General features: G+C 52.1%; 6 protein-coding genes across 6 annotated transcripts; 4 read left to right on the forward strand and 2 right to left on the reverse strand.

Moving 5' to 3' along the window:
• Positions 1-424: 424 nt before the first annotated feature.
• On the forward strand, positions 425-2,271 carry COCVIDRAFT_26855 (hypothetical protein; the record flags this gene model as incomplete). Its single annotated transcript, XM_014700834.1, has 4 exons — positions 425-637; positions 694-1,051; positions 1,102-1,777; positions 1,830-2,271. 4 exons carry the CDS (start codon positions 425-427, stop codon positions 2,269-2,271), a joined length of 1,689 nt encoding a protein of 562 aa, XP_014556320.1.
• A 1,676-nt stretch (positions 2,272-3,947) lies between these two features.
• COCVIDRAFT_99988 (hypothetical protein) lies at positions 3,948-7,737 on the forward strand (the record flags this gene model as incomplete). The annotated part of the gene is made up of 3 exons (XM_014700835.1): positions 3,948-5,085; positions 5,134-7,458; positions 7,508-7,737. 3 exons carry the CDS (start codon positions 3,948-3,950, stop codon positions 7,735-7,737), a joined length of 3,693 nt encoding a protein of 1,230 aa, XP_014556321.1.
• A 1,156-nt stretch (positions 7,738-8,893) lies between these two features.
• COCVIDRAFT_38011 (hypothetical protein) lies at positions 8,894-13,043 on the reverse strand (the record flags this gene model as incomplete). The annotated part of the gene is made up of 6 exons (XM_014700836.1): positions 8,894-10,387; positions 10,435-10,618; positions 10,841-11,040; positions 11,759-12,605; positions 12,659-12,887; positions 12,941-13,043. 6 exons carry the CDS (start codon positions 13,041-13,043, stop codon positions 8,894-8,896), a joined length of 3,057 nt encoding a protein of 1,018 aa, XP_014556322.1.
• A 305-nt stretch (positions 13,044-13,348) lies between these two features.
• On the forward strand, positions 13,349-14,932 carry COCVIDRAFT_26859 (hypothetical protein; the record flags this gene model as incomplete). The annotated part of the gene is made up of 3 exons (XM_014700837.1): positions 13,349-13,495; positions 13,545-13,552; positions 13,600-14,932. The coding sequence occupies 3 exons, from the start codon at positions 13,349-13,351 to the stop codon at positions 14,930-14,932; spliced, it is 1,488 nt and encodes a 495-aa protein (XP_014556323.1).
• A 512-nt stretch (positions 14,933-15,444) lies between these two features.
• COCVIDRAFT_16209 (hypothetical protein) lies at positions 15,445-16,245 on the reverse strand (the record flags this gene model as incomplete). Its single annotated transcript, XM_014700808.1, has 2 exons — positions 15,445-16,146; positions 16,207-16,245. The coding sequence occupies 2 exons, from the start codon at positions 16,243-16,245 to the stop codon at positions 15,445-15,447; spliced, it is 741 nt and encodes a 246-aa protein (XP_014556294.1).
• Positions 16,246-17,461: 1,216 nt separating this feature from the next.
• On the forward strand, positions 17,462-18,271 carry COCVIDRAFT_38013 (hypothetical protein; the record flags this gene model as incomplete). Its single annotated transcript, XM_014700838.1, has 1 exon — positions 17,462-18,271. The coding sequence occupies one exon, from the start codon at positions 17,462-17,464 to the stop codon at positions 18,269-18,271; it is 810 nt and encodes a 269-aa protein (XP_014556324.1).
• Positions 18,272-18,280: the final 9 nt, after the last annotated feature.

Consider the following 18,280-nt stretch of genomic DNA (forward strand, 5'->3'; position numbering starts at 1 on the left):
CGCGCACGAGCCATCGCTAAGGCATATACGCTACGGAGGTTGCAGCTTTGAGGCTGAACTAAGGTGGTGAGCTGGGCAAGTAGTGGGTTTTTGGATGGAGCGGAGGACAAAATTGGGCCGAGGAGAGGGTGCGCTCGTGGCTGGGTGGTCTTACTATGCGCCCGCCCCGAGTGATGGGCGTGTGTGTTGTGGCTTTACGCCCTGTGATAGAGGGAGAGCGGGTGAGTGGTAGAATGGATAGTGTGTATGTATATGTATGATGGCTGCTCTCACTCTTGTAAAGAGGGTAGGCAGCACTTGGTATCATTTTTTCGGCGGCTTCTTGTGTTCCTCTCCTCTAGCCTATGAGGATATCGTGCGTACTCTATATTTATAGTTTGGATTCCCTCTTCCCTATTCCCACCAAGGCTCAAAGTCGAGAGTCATGGCGAGTACGTCGGTACAGCCGCCCGAGGACGTGGTTAAGCCTGCGCCCCCTGTCTCAGAACCCGTGAGCGAGGCGGCATCCGAGCAGGTCGATACAGTAGAAGTGGAAAAGTTCCAGCCAGGATGGCGCTTTCTAGCTGCTTTTGGTAGTCTGTGTATCATAACGCTAATGGCTGCGTTGGATGCTACTTCCATCTCCGTTGCTCTTCCAGTAAGTTTTGCACAATCTAGAAAGATACAGAGTAGGTCATGGCTGACAATCTCCAGATCATGGCCAGGGCACTGGGGGGGTCTGCTATCGAGGCGTTCTGGAGCGGCACTTCGTTCCTATTGACGTCGACCGTCTTCCAGCCAGTGATTGGATCCTTTTCGCACATTTTTGGGAGAAAGGCATTGATTTACATCAGTCTTGGATTCTTCCTGGTTGGGTCCATTATCCCCGCTGTGGCTGACAACTTCACCCTCATTCTGGTTGGGCGGTCTATCCAAGGTATCGGAGGTGGAGGTATCATTTGTCTCACAGAAATGGTGGTTGTAGATACTGTGCCTCTGCGGGAGCGAGGAAAGTGGCTTAGCTTCTTTGGTGCCATGTGGTCGATTGGCACAGTAGCTGGACCGCTTCTCGGTAAGCAATATGTAGTGCAGATGCAAAAGGTCAGTAGCTAACGACACTAGGCGGCGGCTTTTCACAAAACGTTAGTTGGCGATGGATCTTTTGGATCAACCTCCCATTCATTGGCATTGGCGCTGCCATGATCACCATCTTCCTCAAGCTCAACCAGAAGCATGGGGCTTTCCTAACCAAACTCCGCGAGGTGGATTGGATCGGCATGGTACTCTTCCTCGCCTCGACCACTGGCTTCTTAATTCCCGTTACCTGGGGCGGAGTGCAGTATCCGTGGGACTCGTGGCGCACGCTTGTGCCGCTTATTGTGTGCGGTGCTGGCATGGTTGGCTTTGTCCTTTACATTGAATTTGTGGCCGCCAACCCGCTCATTCGCACGTCAGTCTTCAAGAACCGGTCTGCTGCCATTCTCTATACTGCCACAGTAATCCACGGCATTATCTTGTGGGCTATCCTATACTACCTACCGCTGTACTTTGAAGCGGTCAAGGGATTTGGGCCCATTCTTACCGGGGTTGCTTTGTTTCCGTGGACGTTTACGGTGGCTCCGGCTTCGATTGCGACGGGTATTGCTATTGCCATCCTGGGCACGTACCGGTGGGCCAACCGGGCAGGGTGGTTCCTTGCTACTCTGGGCATGGGTGTGCTGATAGTAATCAAAGTCGACACGTCGACTCCTGCATGGATCTTTATCAGTCTCGTTGGTGGTATAGGAACAGGTATCCTGTAAGTAAGAGCTGTTGACGAAGAGAAACAAGGGGCCCTAACGATTGCCTAGTTTTCCTGCCATGGCATTGGCCGTGCAAGCCAGTGCGACTGCAGCGGACCAGGCGTATGCTGCCAACATGTTTTCCTTTTTCCGCGCATTCGGCCAGACACTGGGAGTAGCTATTGGCGGAGTCGTGTTCCAGAACCAGATGAAGAAGAAGATGCTGACGTTTCCACTGCTGGCCGAATTCGCGGACGAGTATTCCCAGGACGCAGCTGGACTGGTCCGCATCATCAAGGAGATGCCTGGTGGAGAGATGAAGGACCAACTAAAGGAAAGCTATACGGACGCATTGAAGTACATCTGGATAGTCATGCTGGTGTTCAGTGCGGTGGCTATGATTGGCAGCTGGTTCATCGAGGCCTATGACATGAATGGGGCCATGGACCAAGAGAGGGCGTTTGTCGACAAAGACAAGGTCAAGGATATGGAAAAGAGCGGTAGTCCGTAATACGGGGAGGGGTATAGAACTTGTTTTGGGAGAAGCATCGACGAAGCATCTAGACTTTGATGGGGCACATTTAGAATTAGACGGGTATGATATGAAGCATTTCTTGTAGGGTACGTGGTAGTCTAATGTATAATAAATCGCGTCTCGACTCTTGGACTTGTGGCTGGGTTGAGTCAGCATGTGCAATTGAGATGCAGACCCACTGCTAATAGCACAGCCAACGCTTTTGCATCAGTCATGGAGGCGTGCAGAAGGCTTCGAGTATTTTTGGCGAAAAGGCGGGCGGGATCTGCTAGAGCCGGGACCGGGCGGCGGCCTCGTTGGAATGTGAAACACGCCGTCTGCCGTTGACAAGGGAGATCAGTGGCCGGCGTGCGTCATGGCAGAAACAAGGCGTCGTAAGAATTACGAGTCCAAGCGGAGAAGCAAGCAAGAATGTATGCAGGACGAAGAAAGGGAGAAGATTGAGGAGGAGTGACAAGGATGGTACAGGAGAATGTGGTGGTGATGGTGTGGTCATTAGGGTCGACTGGCAGTGACCCTGCAGGCGAGCGAAAGCAGTAGGGGCCTGGGGCACGATGCCAAGCGGTCCTGATCTCGGGTGAGGCAGTGAGACAGGCCATGGCTGCTCACCATGAGGTTAAAGTCCAGATGACAGGAGAGAAAAGAAAGAGACGGATGGCATTGCACAAAGGGCGACAATGACAGAAGCCAAAGGGCGTATCGAGCTGTCGCACAAAGACTATTGATGGTGCAGGCGGGAGGCATGATGCCCAGCGACAGGAACGGCAGACTGTCAAAGGTAAATTAGGACATGCAGCAGCTAGTATATCGCGACCATGTGCTCAGGGCGGGCTGCTGGAACGCGGGCAGACCAGACAACGGCGACGCAGCAAAAAAAAGCATGTTAGCGGGAGGGTTAGGTCGGCAGTTTAGATGAGCTTTTTTGGGCGCTGTCCACTTGCCCTGCGTCGTGCATCCATGGCGAAAGGGGAGTTTGGGGTGAATGGTTTGGGATCCAGCTCTTGTCAGCCGTTAGGCACATGGAAACTAGGCCCAGCCCCGTTAGCCGAGGAGCAGCCTGGCCAATCAGGCCACCGCCCATCGGCCCACCCGGGACTTGTCGCTGCTGGCGCTCCCGAAGGGAAAGGCACACACACCCCCCTTGACTCTCACGCCTGTCTCTGACAACACCCGTGTACCTTTGCGAAAAAGCAGCGCGGGAGGGCGGCCACCCTTCGATCCCACGCGCATCCTCCCCCTCACCTCAGTCATTCGTTTCAGCATTCCAGCAAAGCAGCTCGCTGCACCTAATATCACACAACTACACCCCCCTGGACCCCCAATCCACGTCCCTACTTCACCGCGCGCCAAGCAACCCTCGCCGGCTGCTCCTTCCCGCCTACGCCTCACACACTACACGCGTGCAAGAACGACCGACCGGCCGCATCGTCGCCTCAGCCACCGGCCTGCAAACAACGTCACCATCGCTATCATCATCATCGCCATCACCTTCACCTTCACCACTACCCCGTAATCATCACCATCACCATCACCATCACCACCACCACCACACGTCCATGCCGAACCGGGCCGCCTCCCTCTGCTAAACCCATCCTCCGTCACTCGCATACGGCCCTGTATTATTTCCGTCCATCGCGCCACCCACTGCTGCCATGAGGGATTCATTCGCTGCCCTCCTGCGCACAGGGGCTGGCAAGCTCGTCCTTTCGCTGCTGCTCGCCTCTCCCACGACAGCAATCACCTTCAATCCCGTCCCGGTCCCTCCGCTTAGTCTCGGCGACTTGGGCCGCATAGCTTTTACTGGCGACTTTGATTCCATATCGCTGTACCAGTACCAAGGCCAGAGCCAGCAATACCCCGGTCGCAATGGCGCTCTGCTCTCCCGTTACCCTAATGGCGTCTTTGCTACCATCAACGTTACCGATGCCGACATCAAGGCCATGTGCACTCTGCCCGTCAATGGCGCTGAACGAGTCGTCTTTGCCGGCAACTTTACAGGCGTCGGCAACATGCCCACGCCTGGAGGCATTGCCCTGCTTGATCCCACAAACGGCAACGTACGGTCACTCGAGGGCCTTAGTGGGTCTGTGAATGCCCTCTACTGCGACCGAGAAGGCGGACGCGTCTATGTCGGCGGTAGTCTTTCTGGTGCTAACTCGACAAACGCCCTGGTCTGGAAGGACGGCTGGGAGGATCTCTCGTTCCACGGCTTCAACGGCCCCATCCATTCCATCACCCGTGCCTCTAACAACAACATTGTATTTGGAGGCGAGTTCAACGGCCTGGGCGGCAATGCCTCGACTGTGTCGAGCCAGAACAACACCCAGGTGATTCCTATTTCCAATGCACGCATCTCGGCACAGACCAGCTCCGGTATCAACGGCTTCACAGACCCCAAGAACATTGCTTGCAAGGCCGACTACACAACACAGGGCTCCGGCTCTACCTGGCTCATGGCCGACCGCGCTGATGGTTTCTGGAAGGCCGAGTTTGGTTTTGGTTTTGAACCCACCAGTATGAAGTTGTACAACACCGACTTTGAGGGCCGTGGCACCAAGACTTTCCACTTTACCGCTCTTCCTCTTGGCGGCATCTTGAACCTGACCTACACCGATCCTCGAACCGGACAAAAGGCCTTTTGCGACCTTCGATGCCCCCTGCCCGAGGGCAACACCACTGCCCAGGACTTTACTTTTGTCAACGTCGTTGGTATGAACGCTTTCAGGATCGATATTACCGAGCACTATGGAGCTGGCGCTGGACTGAATGGCATCGAACTCTTCCAGGATGGTGAGTGCATCGATTTGCTTTACTAACTTCTCTCGCTAATGTCTGCAGCCATATATTCGTATGCTGTCAACGAGTTCAACGAGCCCAAGAACTGTGGCGCCACCGGTTCGCTGTCAGAGTCAACCGCTACAGGCTCGTGGCAGGTTTCCCCTTCACATGACAGCAACTCCCAGTACCTTACCACCGTTCTCACAGGCAGCCCAATCGACGTCAATGCGGCAACCGTTACCTTTGTTCCTGATGTCAAGCAGTCCGGCAATTACTCAGTCACCATCTTCACGCCTGGATGCCAAGGTGACGGCACTTGTGGCAGTCGTGGTCGCGTCAACGTCACGGCTGTGGCCGGTGGTCAAACCGAAAGCACCGAACTCTGGCAGACCAACAACTTTGACAAGTACGACGAAGTCTACAATGGCTTCATTGATGCCACTAGCGGCGCCCCTCCTCGAGTCATTATCCAACCCGCCGCTGGACAAGGCCCAGCACCCGTGACAGTTGTTGCACAGAGAGTACGCTTCACGCTGCTAAAGGCCACCTCTGGCAATCTGAATGGTCTTTTTGAGTACAAGCCAGGTCAGACTGTAGATGCAGACAATTTTTCGGATTCGGTCATCAACGCTGCTGGTGCAAGCCTTAGTCCTCGGGAGAAGGCTCTGGTAACGAGCGTGGCTAGAGGTGACGATACTCTTTACGTTGGTGGATCTTTCAACACTACTGATAACCGCAACAACATCTTTGCCATCCGTGACGGCGCCACAGGACCTACGGCCCTTTCTGCCAGTGGGTTGAACAACCAGGTCATGACTTTGTTCCACAACGCCAGCACACTTTATGTTGGTGGCAATTTCACCAACACGGTAAACAACAATGCTCCTGGCCTGCGTGGTGTGGCTGCATACACCAACAACGAGTGGAAGCCTCTCGGCGCTGGCGTAGAGGGTGTTGTCCTATATCTCGTGCCCTTTTCGCTCAACATCACAGACAACACACCTGAAGAAGTCCTTGCTGTGAGTGGCTTCTTCAGCCAAGTCAATGCTTTCGACGACAATCCCGCCACCAGTGTCAATGATTTCGCAGTCTGGGTTCCCTCTCGCAGCAACTGGCTGCATAACCTGGAATTCTACTCCCTCGCCATGTCGGGTAGATTGATGACATTTGCTGACGTTCCTGGAAGTGCTCGTTGGTTTGGTGGATCCGTCTCTTCCGGTGCTCTCCTTGCGAGCGGTAGTGCCGAGCTACAAAGCGGAGACCAGCTGGAGCTCGAGGCATTCCCTGTCAAGATCAAGGCCCAACGCCAGGCTGCTCTCCGCAAGCGAGCTATCGTGGATGGACAAAACCTCAACACCACCGGTGTTCGCACTGGCACTTTCTACAAGCAAAATGGCATGAACAAGACTATTCTTGCTGGTCATTTTGCCACAACCGGTGCAGACAACCAGAACATCACCAATGTCCTCATCATCGATGGCAACGACTCGGATAAGGTCACTGGTTTCAACGATGAGCTAGACGCCAACTCCACATTTGCCACTGTTGCCGTCTTGAACAACATCTTGTACGCTGGTGGTGTGGTTAGTGGTCAGCTCAGAAATGACCCTATTGCTGGTGTTGTCGCCTACGATCTCACCAAGAACGAATTTACTCCCGTTCAGCCGCCGCCACTTCAGGGCATCAATGTCACCGTCAATGCCATTGCCCCACGACCAAAGTCCAACGACATTTTTATCGGTGGCCAATTCCAATCCGCTGGAGCCTTGAGCTGTGCTGCAGTCTGCATGTGGAACACCGAGCGCAATCAGTGGAACCAAGCAGGAAACGGTATCCAAGGCGAGGTCACGTCCTTGACTTGGATTGGTGACACCAAACTTTTGATTGCTGGCAATCTTACATCGGGCAACAATCACACCAAGATCCTCACGTTTGATTCTACAAACAGCCAGTATGCCGTTATTCCTGGTGCCAATGATCTTCCTGGTCCAGTCACTGCGCTCACTATTGCTAACCGCAATGGCGACCAATTCTGGGCTGCTGGCCAAGGTAGCGATGGCACTGCCTATCTACAGCGGTTCGACGGGTCCAAGTGGATCCCTGCCAACCCTGCCATGTTTGGCGATTCAACAGACATCCGTGGTATCCAAGTTCTTTCTCTGTCGGAGAATCATGATGCGGCTCAGATCATCGACCAAGACCAAGATCTTCTCCTCATGGGCCACATCAATGTTACCGACTTTGGAACTGCATCTGCTGTGCTCTTTAACGGTACTTCGCTCATTCCCTTCCTGCTTGCCACCAAGGGTCAGGATGGTCAGACGGAACCAGGAAGCTTGTCTTCTATCTTTGTGGAGAACCCCAACTCGTTCTTCCTAAAGTCAGGTAAGTTATTTATCATACCCCAGACTATACGTTGCTAACAAATTTACAGACAGCCACCTTGCTCTCTGGGCTATTGTCCTTATCGGCCTCGCCATCGCACTGGTCCTTACCTTCTTGCTTGTCGTCATTGGCATAATCATCGAGTGGTACCGTAAGAAGCAACAGGGCTACACCCCTGCCCCGACATCATACACCGACCGCATGGGAAATGTTGGACGCGTACCGCCAGAACAATTGTTCGGAACTCTGTCCAAACCACAACAAGCACCTGCCATCTAAGTCGAGCCTGCTATTGCAACTCTAATTCGGATGAAGTGGTAATCAAAAATAATGACATGAGCATTTGGAGAGTGGCAGTAATGGTCTGGTGACCCCCAGTTGTGTCCAATGGACAGGATACTTTCTCGCCACTCCTTCTAGCCTCGGAATCTTGTCCAAGCGGAGACGAGTGTTATCCATGTTACGTTGTCTGGGATTATCAGGCAAAAGCTATTGGGCACACTGTTCATTTTGTGCGAAAGACATCGTTACGTTTCGGATCAGACGACGAAGCGATAATTTACTTTGTGGTGGATTATTGGAATATGGCAAAGCGCCTTCTCTTGCATGGTTGGTTGCATGTGCGCACATGGTGCCCCTCTCTTTGTCCATGGGGAATTTTTCATATTTTCTCGGATTTCATGTCCTTACTAGAGCTGTTTAGATTGCTTTCGACATGCTCTCTCTCTCTCTTTTTCTTCTTCTTTTCCATTCGTATAGTGTGCTTGATACCACGTGGCTAGCGCGCCCTTTTTATGCCCTCGCAGCCCTACCAAACTCTTTTTTTTTACGTTGGCTTTTTTTTTCTCTCCCACCATCTTGTTCTCTCTTTTTTTCTTTGATTGAATTTGCGAAAAGAAAGGTGGTGTGTCTCGCCCCGAGGAGAAGAAGAGCTTCCGTTGATGTAGTTAATGTGTATGCCTCAGGGCGCGAAGAGGGTGTGTAATGAGGAGGTCGAGAGAAAGCGGGAGTTGTGGGGAGGAGAGATGGGCAGAAAATGCATATGGTCCCTTGTTTCCAGGCATGAATAGCCGTAGTAGGTGTAGGTCTAGAAGGGAATGATGAAGAAAGCAATGTGGCGTTGACGACTTATCCACTCTTATCTTGACAATCGTCTTTCATGTTTACTTGAGTACTTTTGTCACCCGTATCCTCTTACTTGTCTTGTATAGGTTAGCAAGACACTTCCACAACTTGACCTCATTCCCTATCTTCATACTGACGCAAGTGTCTTGGCAAGTCATACGAGTATGCTAAAGTGCACAGGAACACATGTACATGCATCATCAAACCCCATAATTGATCTCATATTACGACTCTTTCATTCTACCAATTACCCTTACTTCTCCCTTTCTCCCTTAAACATGACCCATCAAGCCCCCCTAAAACCCACCGCTCACGCCTTAAACCTCCTCTTCTCAACCGCACTCCCCACCAACTCCTCGCCCCGAATGATATTCGTCGCACAAACGACAATCCGACTGCCCCTGCCCTCACCTCCAGACTCCTTCAATTTATTGCCAATGAACCTCAAAGCCGCAATTTCCGCTCTCGTGACACCACCGAGGAAGAATACGGCTACGGTCTTGTTTTTCTCGGCTTGGCTGCCATTGAGCAACTGCCTCGCTTTCACAGCTTTTTCCTCTCCCTTTTGCGCCTCATCAAATGTGGCGCCGCGTATGTATTTCGTCGCATCATCAAAGATACGGAGACCCTGCGCGAGGGGGTTTGCTTGAGCCGACGCCCGAGGATCGGTGGAAGGCTTGATGGCATTTGCCAAAGTGTGTTTTTGGATGATTGATTGGATCAGACGGGCACTTAGGGGTGCGTAACCCGAGAAAGTGTACGATATGTCGTTTGGATTTGCCTCATTGACATCGTCGTCCCAGATTTTCAGACTCTTTCTCAAGGGCGTGTAGTTGGTTACACTGCCTGGTTTTGCTGGTGCACCTACGCCGCCGAGACTCACGCCTCCTCGTGGGGCAAGCAGACCCATCTTCTCGAGAGAAGCGAGGGTGAGCATGTGCTGCGGACCGTAGGCCTGAATAATGGCACGTTTGAAGTTTTCGAGATCCTTCGGACGGATACCCGCGTTTGTTGTACTCTCCAAGCATAGTAGACGCAGAATGGCAGGCAAAGGTACGTCGCGGTTGATCAGTTCGGTAATGGTATCGTGCTGTGTTGTAGGGTCTGCGCCAGACATGATGTTTTGCTGCACTTCCAGACTTCGTGTAAAAATGTCGGTACGCGTAAACTTGATGATCTCCTCTGCAAGACTGGTATGTAGTTTTAGACTGGCCTGCTCGGCCTGGTAACCGGGAAGCTTTGCGACAAAGTCCCGCAACTCTGAAGTGGTCTTCGTGGCAAGCTGGTCGCGTCCAGTGCTACTCTGGAGCCGCCGAGCCGCCTGATTGAGGAGATTGCCTACGATAGCAAAGTTGGCATCACCAAGATCTGCGTACAATGTGTCCTTTGCATCAATCATGACCTTGCGCTTCATGCTGGTAGATGCCGAGCCCGTCTGACCTTGTTGAGGCGTTACGCCGCCAATGACCGAAGAATCAACCTCCGTTTGGTTGGCAGAGATGTTGAATACCTCATCAATAAGGCCCTCATAGGTGAGCTGAGTCAGTAGCACGGTAGGAAAGTCAACTTCTCGATCAATAATGATGAGGCTGTCTATGTTGGAGCTAGGTGTCAATCCCAAAAACGACGGTCCTCCGCTACCAGACGTCTCGCTCGCAGCAACCTCGGTGCGCATACGAATGAGCAGGTCCGCAAGGCGCTTTCCATTGTCACCTTTACCAATGATTCGTGGAAAGAGTCCATACTTTTGCTGCTGGAGCATCAGCGCCTTGGCCGACAAATATATGGCCGTCGGGTCTTTTCGCTTTAGATGGTCAGCTTCAGATTTAGCGGCGATGTGATGCAACATACAAGATACAGATCCGACACGGCATCTTCCAGCTCAAGCGACAAGACATCATCTGCAAGAGGCACGAAAAACAATGGCCACTCGCTCACACTAGCTTCACCCAGAACACCTGCTTCTTCAAGTAGTTGATCGGACGTCAAAGTGCGGCGGGGAACCCAGAAGATGGAGAATTCATGTTCAATTTCGCTGTCGCGTCGAATACGTTTTATCTGATCTATCTAGGATGTTAGCACCGTACAATAGACTGATCCTATATAGATGATAGGCAATCCAATAAAAGCGCTTTGTTTATTCTAGGGATCAAGACTGGCCAGACAGAGTAGGTAAAAATCTGCCTAGCCTACTTTTTGACCCAAAACATGCTGTGCAGCATGCGAGGAGTGAAGCAAGGAAGCCGAGAAGCTTCACTTACCAGCAACAGCCATCACAGTCTTTGCCTTTTCGCCTCTAACGAGGAAGACAATGTTGCGCTGTGAGGAGTCGACGTTGTCGTTCTCAAGGAAAAAGGGCTTGTCAACGCCATATTCTTGTAGCGTCGAGAACTTGACAAGGAGATTCAGCGGGCCGGCAAGCGTCTTCTCAAGCACGAGGTTCTTCTTTCCTCGTATCTGGTTGCATGTGTTAGATGAGGCAGCACGTTGCGGCGCTGATATTACCTTACACCTTCGAGCAGAAGAAGCAGCTCTCGCCGCGCTTTTTCAGTTATATCCGCCGCATTGAAAGGTGTGATGGGCGCCATTGTCGCCGCTGTATCATGAGTTACAGCTTGTGCGAGGCTTTCCCAGAAGCATGACTACATGCAGCTCGGCCTTGTGCTGTGAAGGTCGATGAGGAGTGAAGATGAGCTTCGGCTGGATTTCTTAAGCTCTGGCCTAAAGGGCACGTGCACTCGTGTCTTGGCATCTGCTAGGGCGGAAGCAGTGGGGACTGATTCATGAGTCTCGCTATTTTCCTGCAAGTATATCGTACCTATGTTCTAATGTCACGCCTGAACTGGTCCTTTTGAAACGTAAACATGGCCACGTGAGGCAAACTGCGCGCCAATGTCTGGCGGACAAGAGCATCGTTTTTAATTCCTTTTGTTGTCTGCATCTACCTTCAAGTTACATCAGAGACCTTGATCCTCCTCCAACACGTCCACAAACATGGGTATACAGCAAACCGGCAAATATCATGACTTTCATAAATGCAATATGTGGAAATCTTTCACGTCACACAAAGTAACCAATCCGAACTTTATGCACCCAAAGCCTTGAGAGCGATCCGTAGTTCCTTTACCGCGGTGTCAGCGTCTTCGAAATTTAGTGCCGAGATTGCCCACTTGGCGTGCTTTTGGGCCAGCGCAATCGAGTCTTCGTCATTCTTGAAAGGCCCATTGGAATAGTGCTGTGGAGGTTGGGTTGGCGGTGTGGGTTGAGCATACGGGTTCTGGAGCGGCGTTGGTGTGTATTGTTGTTGAGGCGGGAAAGCGCTTGTCTGTGGTGGTGCGTATTGATTTTGCGGAGGAGGTTGGTAGGTATTCTGGACAGGCGGAGCGGCTGGTGTTGATGCAGGATTTTGGTAGAAGCTCGCAGGATCCGATGCACCAGGCGCTTGCGGTACTTGGGGACTGGTAGGCAGAGAAGATGTCAAGGGATCGCGATCCATTGGTGCTGTTGGTAGACCGGGTGGCGCCGACTCTCCCGTGAAGGTAGGAGGATCTGTCTTTGGGAAATACCCCCCGCCTATAGAAGTGACAGAGCCCTGCCGTGACTGGGCGGGCTGTGACATAGGAGATACGTCGCCATGCGAGGGCTGTGTGTATCCGATGGGCGCAGAAGGGAGATCGGGAGCAGGAGGCGACACTGGAGCAGCGGAGAAGTTGGGCGATGGTTGCGAGGTATCTGGGGCCGACTCAACGTAGGACTGGTACGGGCTTTGCGGTGGAGCGCCCTGGTTTATACGCTGTACCTCTGGGTCTTCTGGATCTAAAGCAGGCGGCGATGCAGCTCGTTGGGTTTCTTGCACGGGGTTCGTGGCATTGGGATCTTCACCAGCCTTGATAGCTTTGAGGATGCGTAGGGCGTGGTACTTGGCGTACTTTGTCTTTGCGGCGATTTCAGCGTCGTTATTTTTCCAGACGGACATCATCTCGAGGAATGTGGAGGCTGCGCGCAGAGTATCAACTGTTTGTCTGTCCAAGATAGTTAGCTTGGGCACTCATGATCCCATGCGCGAGAGACGAACCCATTGACTCTGTTCTCAGCCATCTCGCGCTCCGCTTTGGCCAGCGTCTGGAGGGCAAACTGCTCGCAGTAAGCGCTTGCGACGGTGTCGTCGACCAAGGCCTCCTCGCCAGGGTTCTCGGCCTTTGCCTGTTCGAGTTTCTCCATGAGATCGGTCGTGTAGGCAGTACACTCTGGGTCGGCCGAGTGCAGACCACCGGCGATTATTTTCTGAACCATGTAGAACCTCACTAATCATGGTAATTAGCATGCGCGCTGGGTAGAAACATATGGTGGTACTCACGCCAGTAGGTCATGATAGGCTTGACGCGCTCGAGCTGGGCGGCGCGCTTGGCCGGCTCAGCGAGCTGCAGCTTCTTGAGCTTGGCTGGAGTGACACTGGCCATGGCTGTGGATATGCGATGGTGTTGCGTGCAGGACGTGGGTGTTTTGGAGGGGGTGAATATAGTACATGGATATTAGGCTGCCCTCGGCGCGCGGAGGATGCGGTCATAGGCGCTAGTGTGTAGCAGCATCCCTGTCTCCCCGCATCGCAGCTCTGGCCAGGTAGACACACGGGCAATGCTGCTGCAAATGAAAAGAAAAGGCCAACCTGGCATCAAGGCCTGGTGAACACCTATAAGCCCTGCAGCAGCTCCTCTTCTTCTCTCCTGCTGTTCTCCACTTTACTTTACACACTACCACCTCAATCATGGTGCGCACATCGACCCTGTTCGCCGCTACGGCTGCTCTGGCTCTCAATGCGCGCGCAGAGAGCATGTACTCCAAGAACAGCGCCGTCGTCTCGATTAACGGCATGGACTACGACCGAGTCATTGCAAAGTCAAACTACACCTCTGTAAGTGTACACTCCTTGGTTTGAAAATCGCAGACTAATAAAATGTTAGATTGTCGAGTAAGCTACAATCATCTTGACCAAGTTTCGCATTCTTACATCTCCAGATTCTACGCGCCATGGTGTGGCCACTGCAAGAACCTCAAGCCTGCCTACGAAACAGCGGCCAAGTCGCTTCAAGGAATCGCCAAGGTCGCCGCCGTCAACTGCGATGAAGAGATGAATAAGCCTTTCTGCGGAAACATGGGTGTCCAGGGCTTCCCTACTCTCAAGATTGTCCGTCCCAGCAAGAAATACGGCAAGCCAACAGTCGAGGACTACCAGGGACCTCGATCGGCCAAGGGCATCGTCGAGACTGTCAAGGACAAGGTCCCCAATCAAGTCAAGAGGGTAAATGACAAGAACCTGGACGAATGGCTACAGGAGAACAAGGACAATGCCAAGGCTATTCTGTTCAGCGAAAAGGGAGTTGTCAGCGCCACACTCAGGGCACTAGCAATTGACTTTGCTGGCATCGTCTCAGTTGCTCAGATTAAGAAGACGGAGAAGGCAGCTGTTGAAAAGTACGGCATCACCGAGTATCCCACACTCATTCTCATTCCCGCCGGCTCAGACACGCCTATCAAACATGAGGGCAAGGCCGACAAGGCGGCCATGGTCAAGTTCCTGTCTCAAGTCGCCCCGCCAAACCCCGATTGCCCGCCTCCCAAAGAGAAGAAGGCAAAAGGCAAAAAGGATAGCAAGAAGGATTCCAAGGCCTCGAGCAAATTCTCCAAGGCTTCGGCTGCGCACAAGGATGCTGAAGCTTCTTCGGCTGCCACATCAGCGACAGAAGAGACCGTGGAGCAATCTACGGAATCGCCCGATCCAAACATCAAGGACGAGGACACTCCAAACCCAGTTGTTCTTCCCGAGGAAGAACTCAAGCCAACGATTCCCTTGATCGTTGAATCCGCCGAGCTCCAATCCCTGTGCTTGACCGACCAAAGCAAAACATGTATCCTGGCACTTTTGCCCAAGGATGAAACCTCGGAAACCGCCACTACCGCTGTCGCTTCACTCGCTTCTATTCACAAGAAATACGATGTCGCCGGAAGCCATCTCTTCCCCTTTGTCAGCGTTGCCTCGACCAATCCTCTAGCCGCTACCTTGATTGCGGAGCTGAGTCTCGGAAGCGCAGATCAGGTCCACCTCATTGCCACTAACGGCAAGCGCGCGTGGTACAAGAAGTACTCTGGTACCTCCTTTGGACTTCAGGAGGTCGAGCAATGGGTAGATGCTATTCGCATGGGAGAGGGCAAGAAGGAGAAGCTGTCGGACTCGCTCCTGGTACCGGGTGAGAAGCCAAAGCCTAAGAAGGTTAAGGAGGAAGTCCACGAGCAGGTTAAAATTCAAGTTGAGGAGGTTGAGGATGATGCGCCTGAGCACAACGAGCTTTAATTTATGTGTTTGGAGAACTGTAGTGAAGTGGTCTCTCTAGGAGACGTGTATATCAAAATGTTTATTATTGTTGGTTTTTCTTGAATGACTTTCTCTTTCGCCTACCAAAGTCGTCTTCATATCAGCATCCGGAGAAGTGTGATGGACTTTTCCCCATATTGCTAGGCTCAAATCGGCCATTGTAGCATCGTTGGTGTTGAGTATTGCTGTGATAGACGCTAGTTGCTGATTGGCTAGCTGGCTGTAGTGGTTGTCTGTAAGTTCAACTGCTGGTAAACTCAACTGCCGACGTCATGTAACCTGCTACGCAAGGTTATTTCGGGATTCTTCAAAGTGTAAAACCTTCTACAGATAAGGCACGAAATACATTAGTGAAAGTGAATTGAGATAAATACTTAAAGAGTGACCCAAGGTTCAGATGGGGACTATATATACTCCAACATATGTGACTGTGGCCCGAGGGTGTTGGCCTTCCAAGGACCTCGATCCAGAGTACCTTGAACACCTCTCGTCTACTTGCCGCCCTTGATTATATCAGCAGCCCTTTCAGCTACAGCATAGACGGTAGCCATGATGTGGGCAGCCGGCACCATAGGCATGACGCTTGCGTCCACAACCCTCAAGCCCTGAACACCATAGACCTTGAGATTCTCATCAATAACGCCGCCGTCCTCCCTGGGTCCAATCTTGGCTGTGCCCGCGGGGTGGTAGATGCATATTGTGGTACTGCGGATCCAAGCGTCGACATCGGCAGATGCACCGGGAACGGCTTCAGTTGGCTTGAGTCCGCCCATGCTCGCTGTAGCCATGATCTTTCGGGTAAAAGAGACGCTCTCATGCATAATTGCTCTGTCGATGTTGTTTCGGTAGACACCGGGGTCGGCGATGGGGTAATCGAATGCACTCGACGATGGCGCTATAACCTGTCCGCGTGAGAAGGGGTGCTGTAGGATGGATTCTACGCTTCCATCCACCCAGGTTATCTCCATCATAGCGGCATCCGTGGATACCATCTTCTTGTTAAGAGCGGCAAACTGGGCTGCATAACCCCGGGCGACTTCAGCGGGCACGTTTTGTGGAAGTGATGCAGACGGGCCGTTCGCAGCGGCTTGTGAAACGAGAGCTTTTGTGTTGTTTGAGAGTGGAGAGAGGGAGGAGAAGAAGGAATTCGCCATGTGGGTTTGTGTTGGTTGATTCGCCACCACAATCACAATCTAGCTTTTACGTGGCTAAGACATCAGCTGGCCTAATCAACTGTGCTGAAATTGACCTACCTTCGGCTCATTGGAAGGTGACAATGAATTGAGCGCCATGATTGAAATCACCTGCTGCCTGTTTTCACCTCCCAAGGAACACATCGGGGGCCAAATCAAGGTACTAGGTGCCGAATTAATCAGTTCTCTATACCAAAAACGGCCTTCCTACACCATATCATTCGATAGCTACTCAAAGGCTCTACTACTACGTTTTCACTACGAATTCATGCGATTTTCTACTACTAAACTATACGCTATCAAATATTCTGGTCGGGTGTTTTTGAACCGATTCATAGACACTCAGCTCGGGTAAGCATGATATGAGAGAGACAGTATTGGAAAAGCCTGGTTGCTTTTAATGGTTAGACACTAATAACCTAGAACAAGTTCACTCTGAGCTGACTGCAAATTCCACCTGTTGCACCTGATTGAGACCCCCTGTATGTTCTTTTGGGGCTGAAAGACGGCGGTATCTGCCACGGCCTCAGCCATTATTTTTAGCCTCTTCGCATACAAAACTTTCACCGGCAACCACAGTAGGCGGAGCTCCATCGATGGTCCTACCTCAGCTTGGCTATGTGGCGGCGGCCTGGATATTGGGCTGCCTAGGTAATTGGAGGCCTGAGATATCAAGCACCTGCGTTGCCTCAAATTCTTCTTTGTCCAGGAACATTCCAGTCAAGTGTGTATCTAGAGAAATGCCCATGTTACCACAAAGTCTCCCTTATTCAGAAATGTTGCAGCAAAGTGTGCATTAAGAGAGATGATTGTGCTCGGAATATGAGATTTTGGAAAATAAGACGATATTGTCTTCGCATTTATTCGCCGTAGCAGTATTTGCTAGGGTCTAAAGATAATACTTGAGAGGTGCGGTCACTCCCCTACCCGGAGCGGTGCACATGTGGTCTAAACGCCCAGCTGTACCGCTCGTGCAGTAGCGTCGCCGCCTGCCCGCCTGCCCGCCTGCCCGCCTGCCCGCCTGCCCGCATTCGGGAGCATTCCACAACCACGCATCAACGCCTCAATATGTTGTATAACATAATCGAGCTCGCAGTTATCGGAGAAGAGCGGACAAGCGGGCTCGGCAAGGCCGGCGTGGATCAATTGTCGGCTTCACTATACTCAGTATGATAACTGTGCTCAGTGAACTTGGCAAAGGGAATAGAGTTATAAGGAGCCATGAATGTAGATATGTTCTATGTAGACATCATCACAACGTTCTTTACACTCCATAATCAATCTCCATACCACTCTTCATCAAAACATCTCTAAAATGGCCCACCAAAACCGCCTTGCAAACGCGCACGTCCTCGTCTTCGGAGGAACATCAGGCATCGGCTTTGCCATTGCTAGCATGGCCCTCTCCTACGGCGCTAAAGTCACCATTTCAGGCTCCAGCCAGCCCAAGGTCGACACCAAAGTCGATCATCTGCGGTCTCTGTATCCGAACATGCCCGCTACCAACGTAGCAGGCTTTGCCGCCGACCTGACCGACAAGGCGAACCTCGAAAGGAACATTGGCGCAGTACTAGACAAAGCAACGGAAAATGGGAGCAAGAAAATCGACCATATTGCTTTCACATCCGGAGACTCTCTTCGTATAGCCAAGACTGCCGAACTAGACATCAGTACTGTGCTCGATGCTTTTACCGTCCGCTTTCTTGCTCCATGCGCCCTGGCGAAACTCATTGTCAACGGCGACTACATGCCCAAATCCTCCAACAGCTCCATCACCCTGACCGCCGGCTCAAACACGAAACGCCCAATGCAAGATTGGGCTGTGATGGCAGCCGTGGGTGGTTCCCTCGAGGGCCTAACACGAGGTCTTGCGGTAGACATGGTTCCGATTCGCGTCAACCTCGTAAACCCTGGTGCCATACATACGGAGATGCTTCAGAAAATTATGGATGGGCTTCCAGCCGAGGCGATTGAGAAGATGAAGAAGGGTTTAAGTCTGCCGGGGGAGATTGGTCGACCAGAAGATATTGCTGAGGCCTACGGATGGATCATGAAGGATAGGTTCGCCAATGGGGCGGAGGTAAACAGCGATGGTGGGCGTTATCTTGTTGGTTCCACGTCATGATTTCCTTTG

The sequence above is a fragment of the Bipolaris victoriae genome (assembly GCF_000527765.1).
Source record: "Bipolaris victoriae FI3 unplaced genomic scaffold scaffold_45, whole genome shotgun sequence".
Taxonomy (NCBI): Eukaryota; Fungi; Ascomycota; class Dothideomycetes; order Pleosporales; family Pleosporaceae; genus Bipolaris; species Bipolaris victoriae.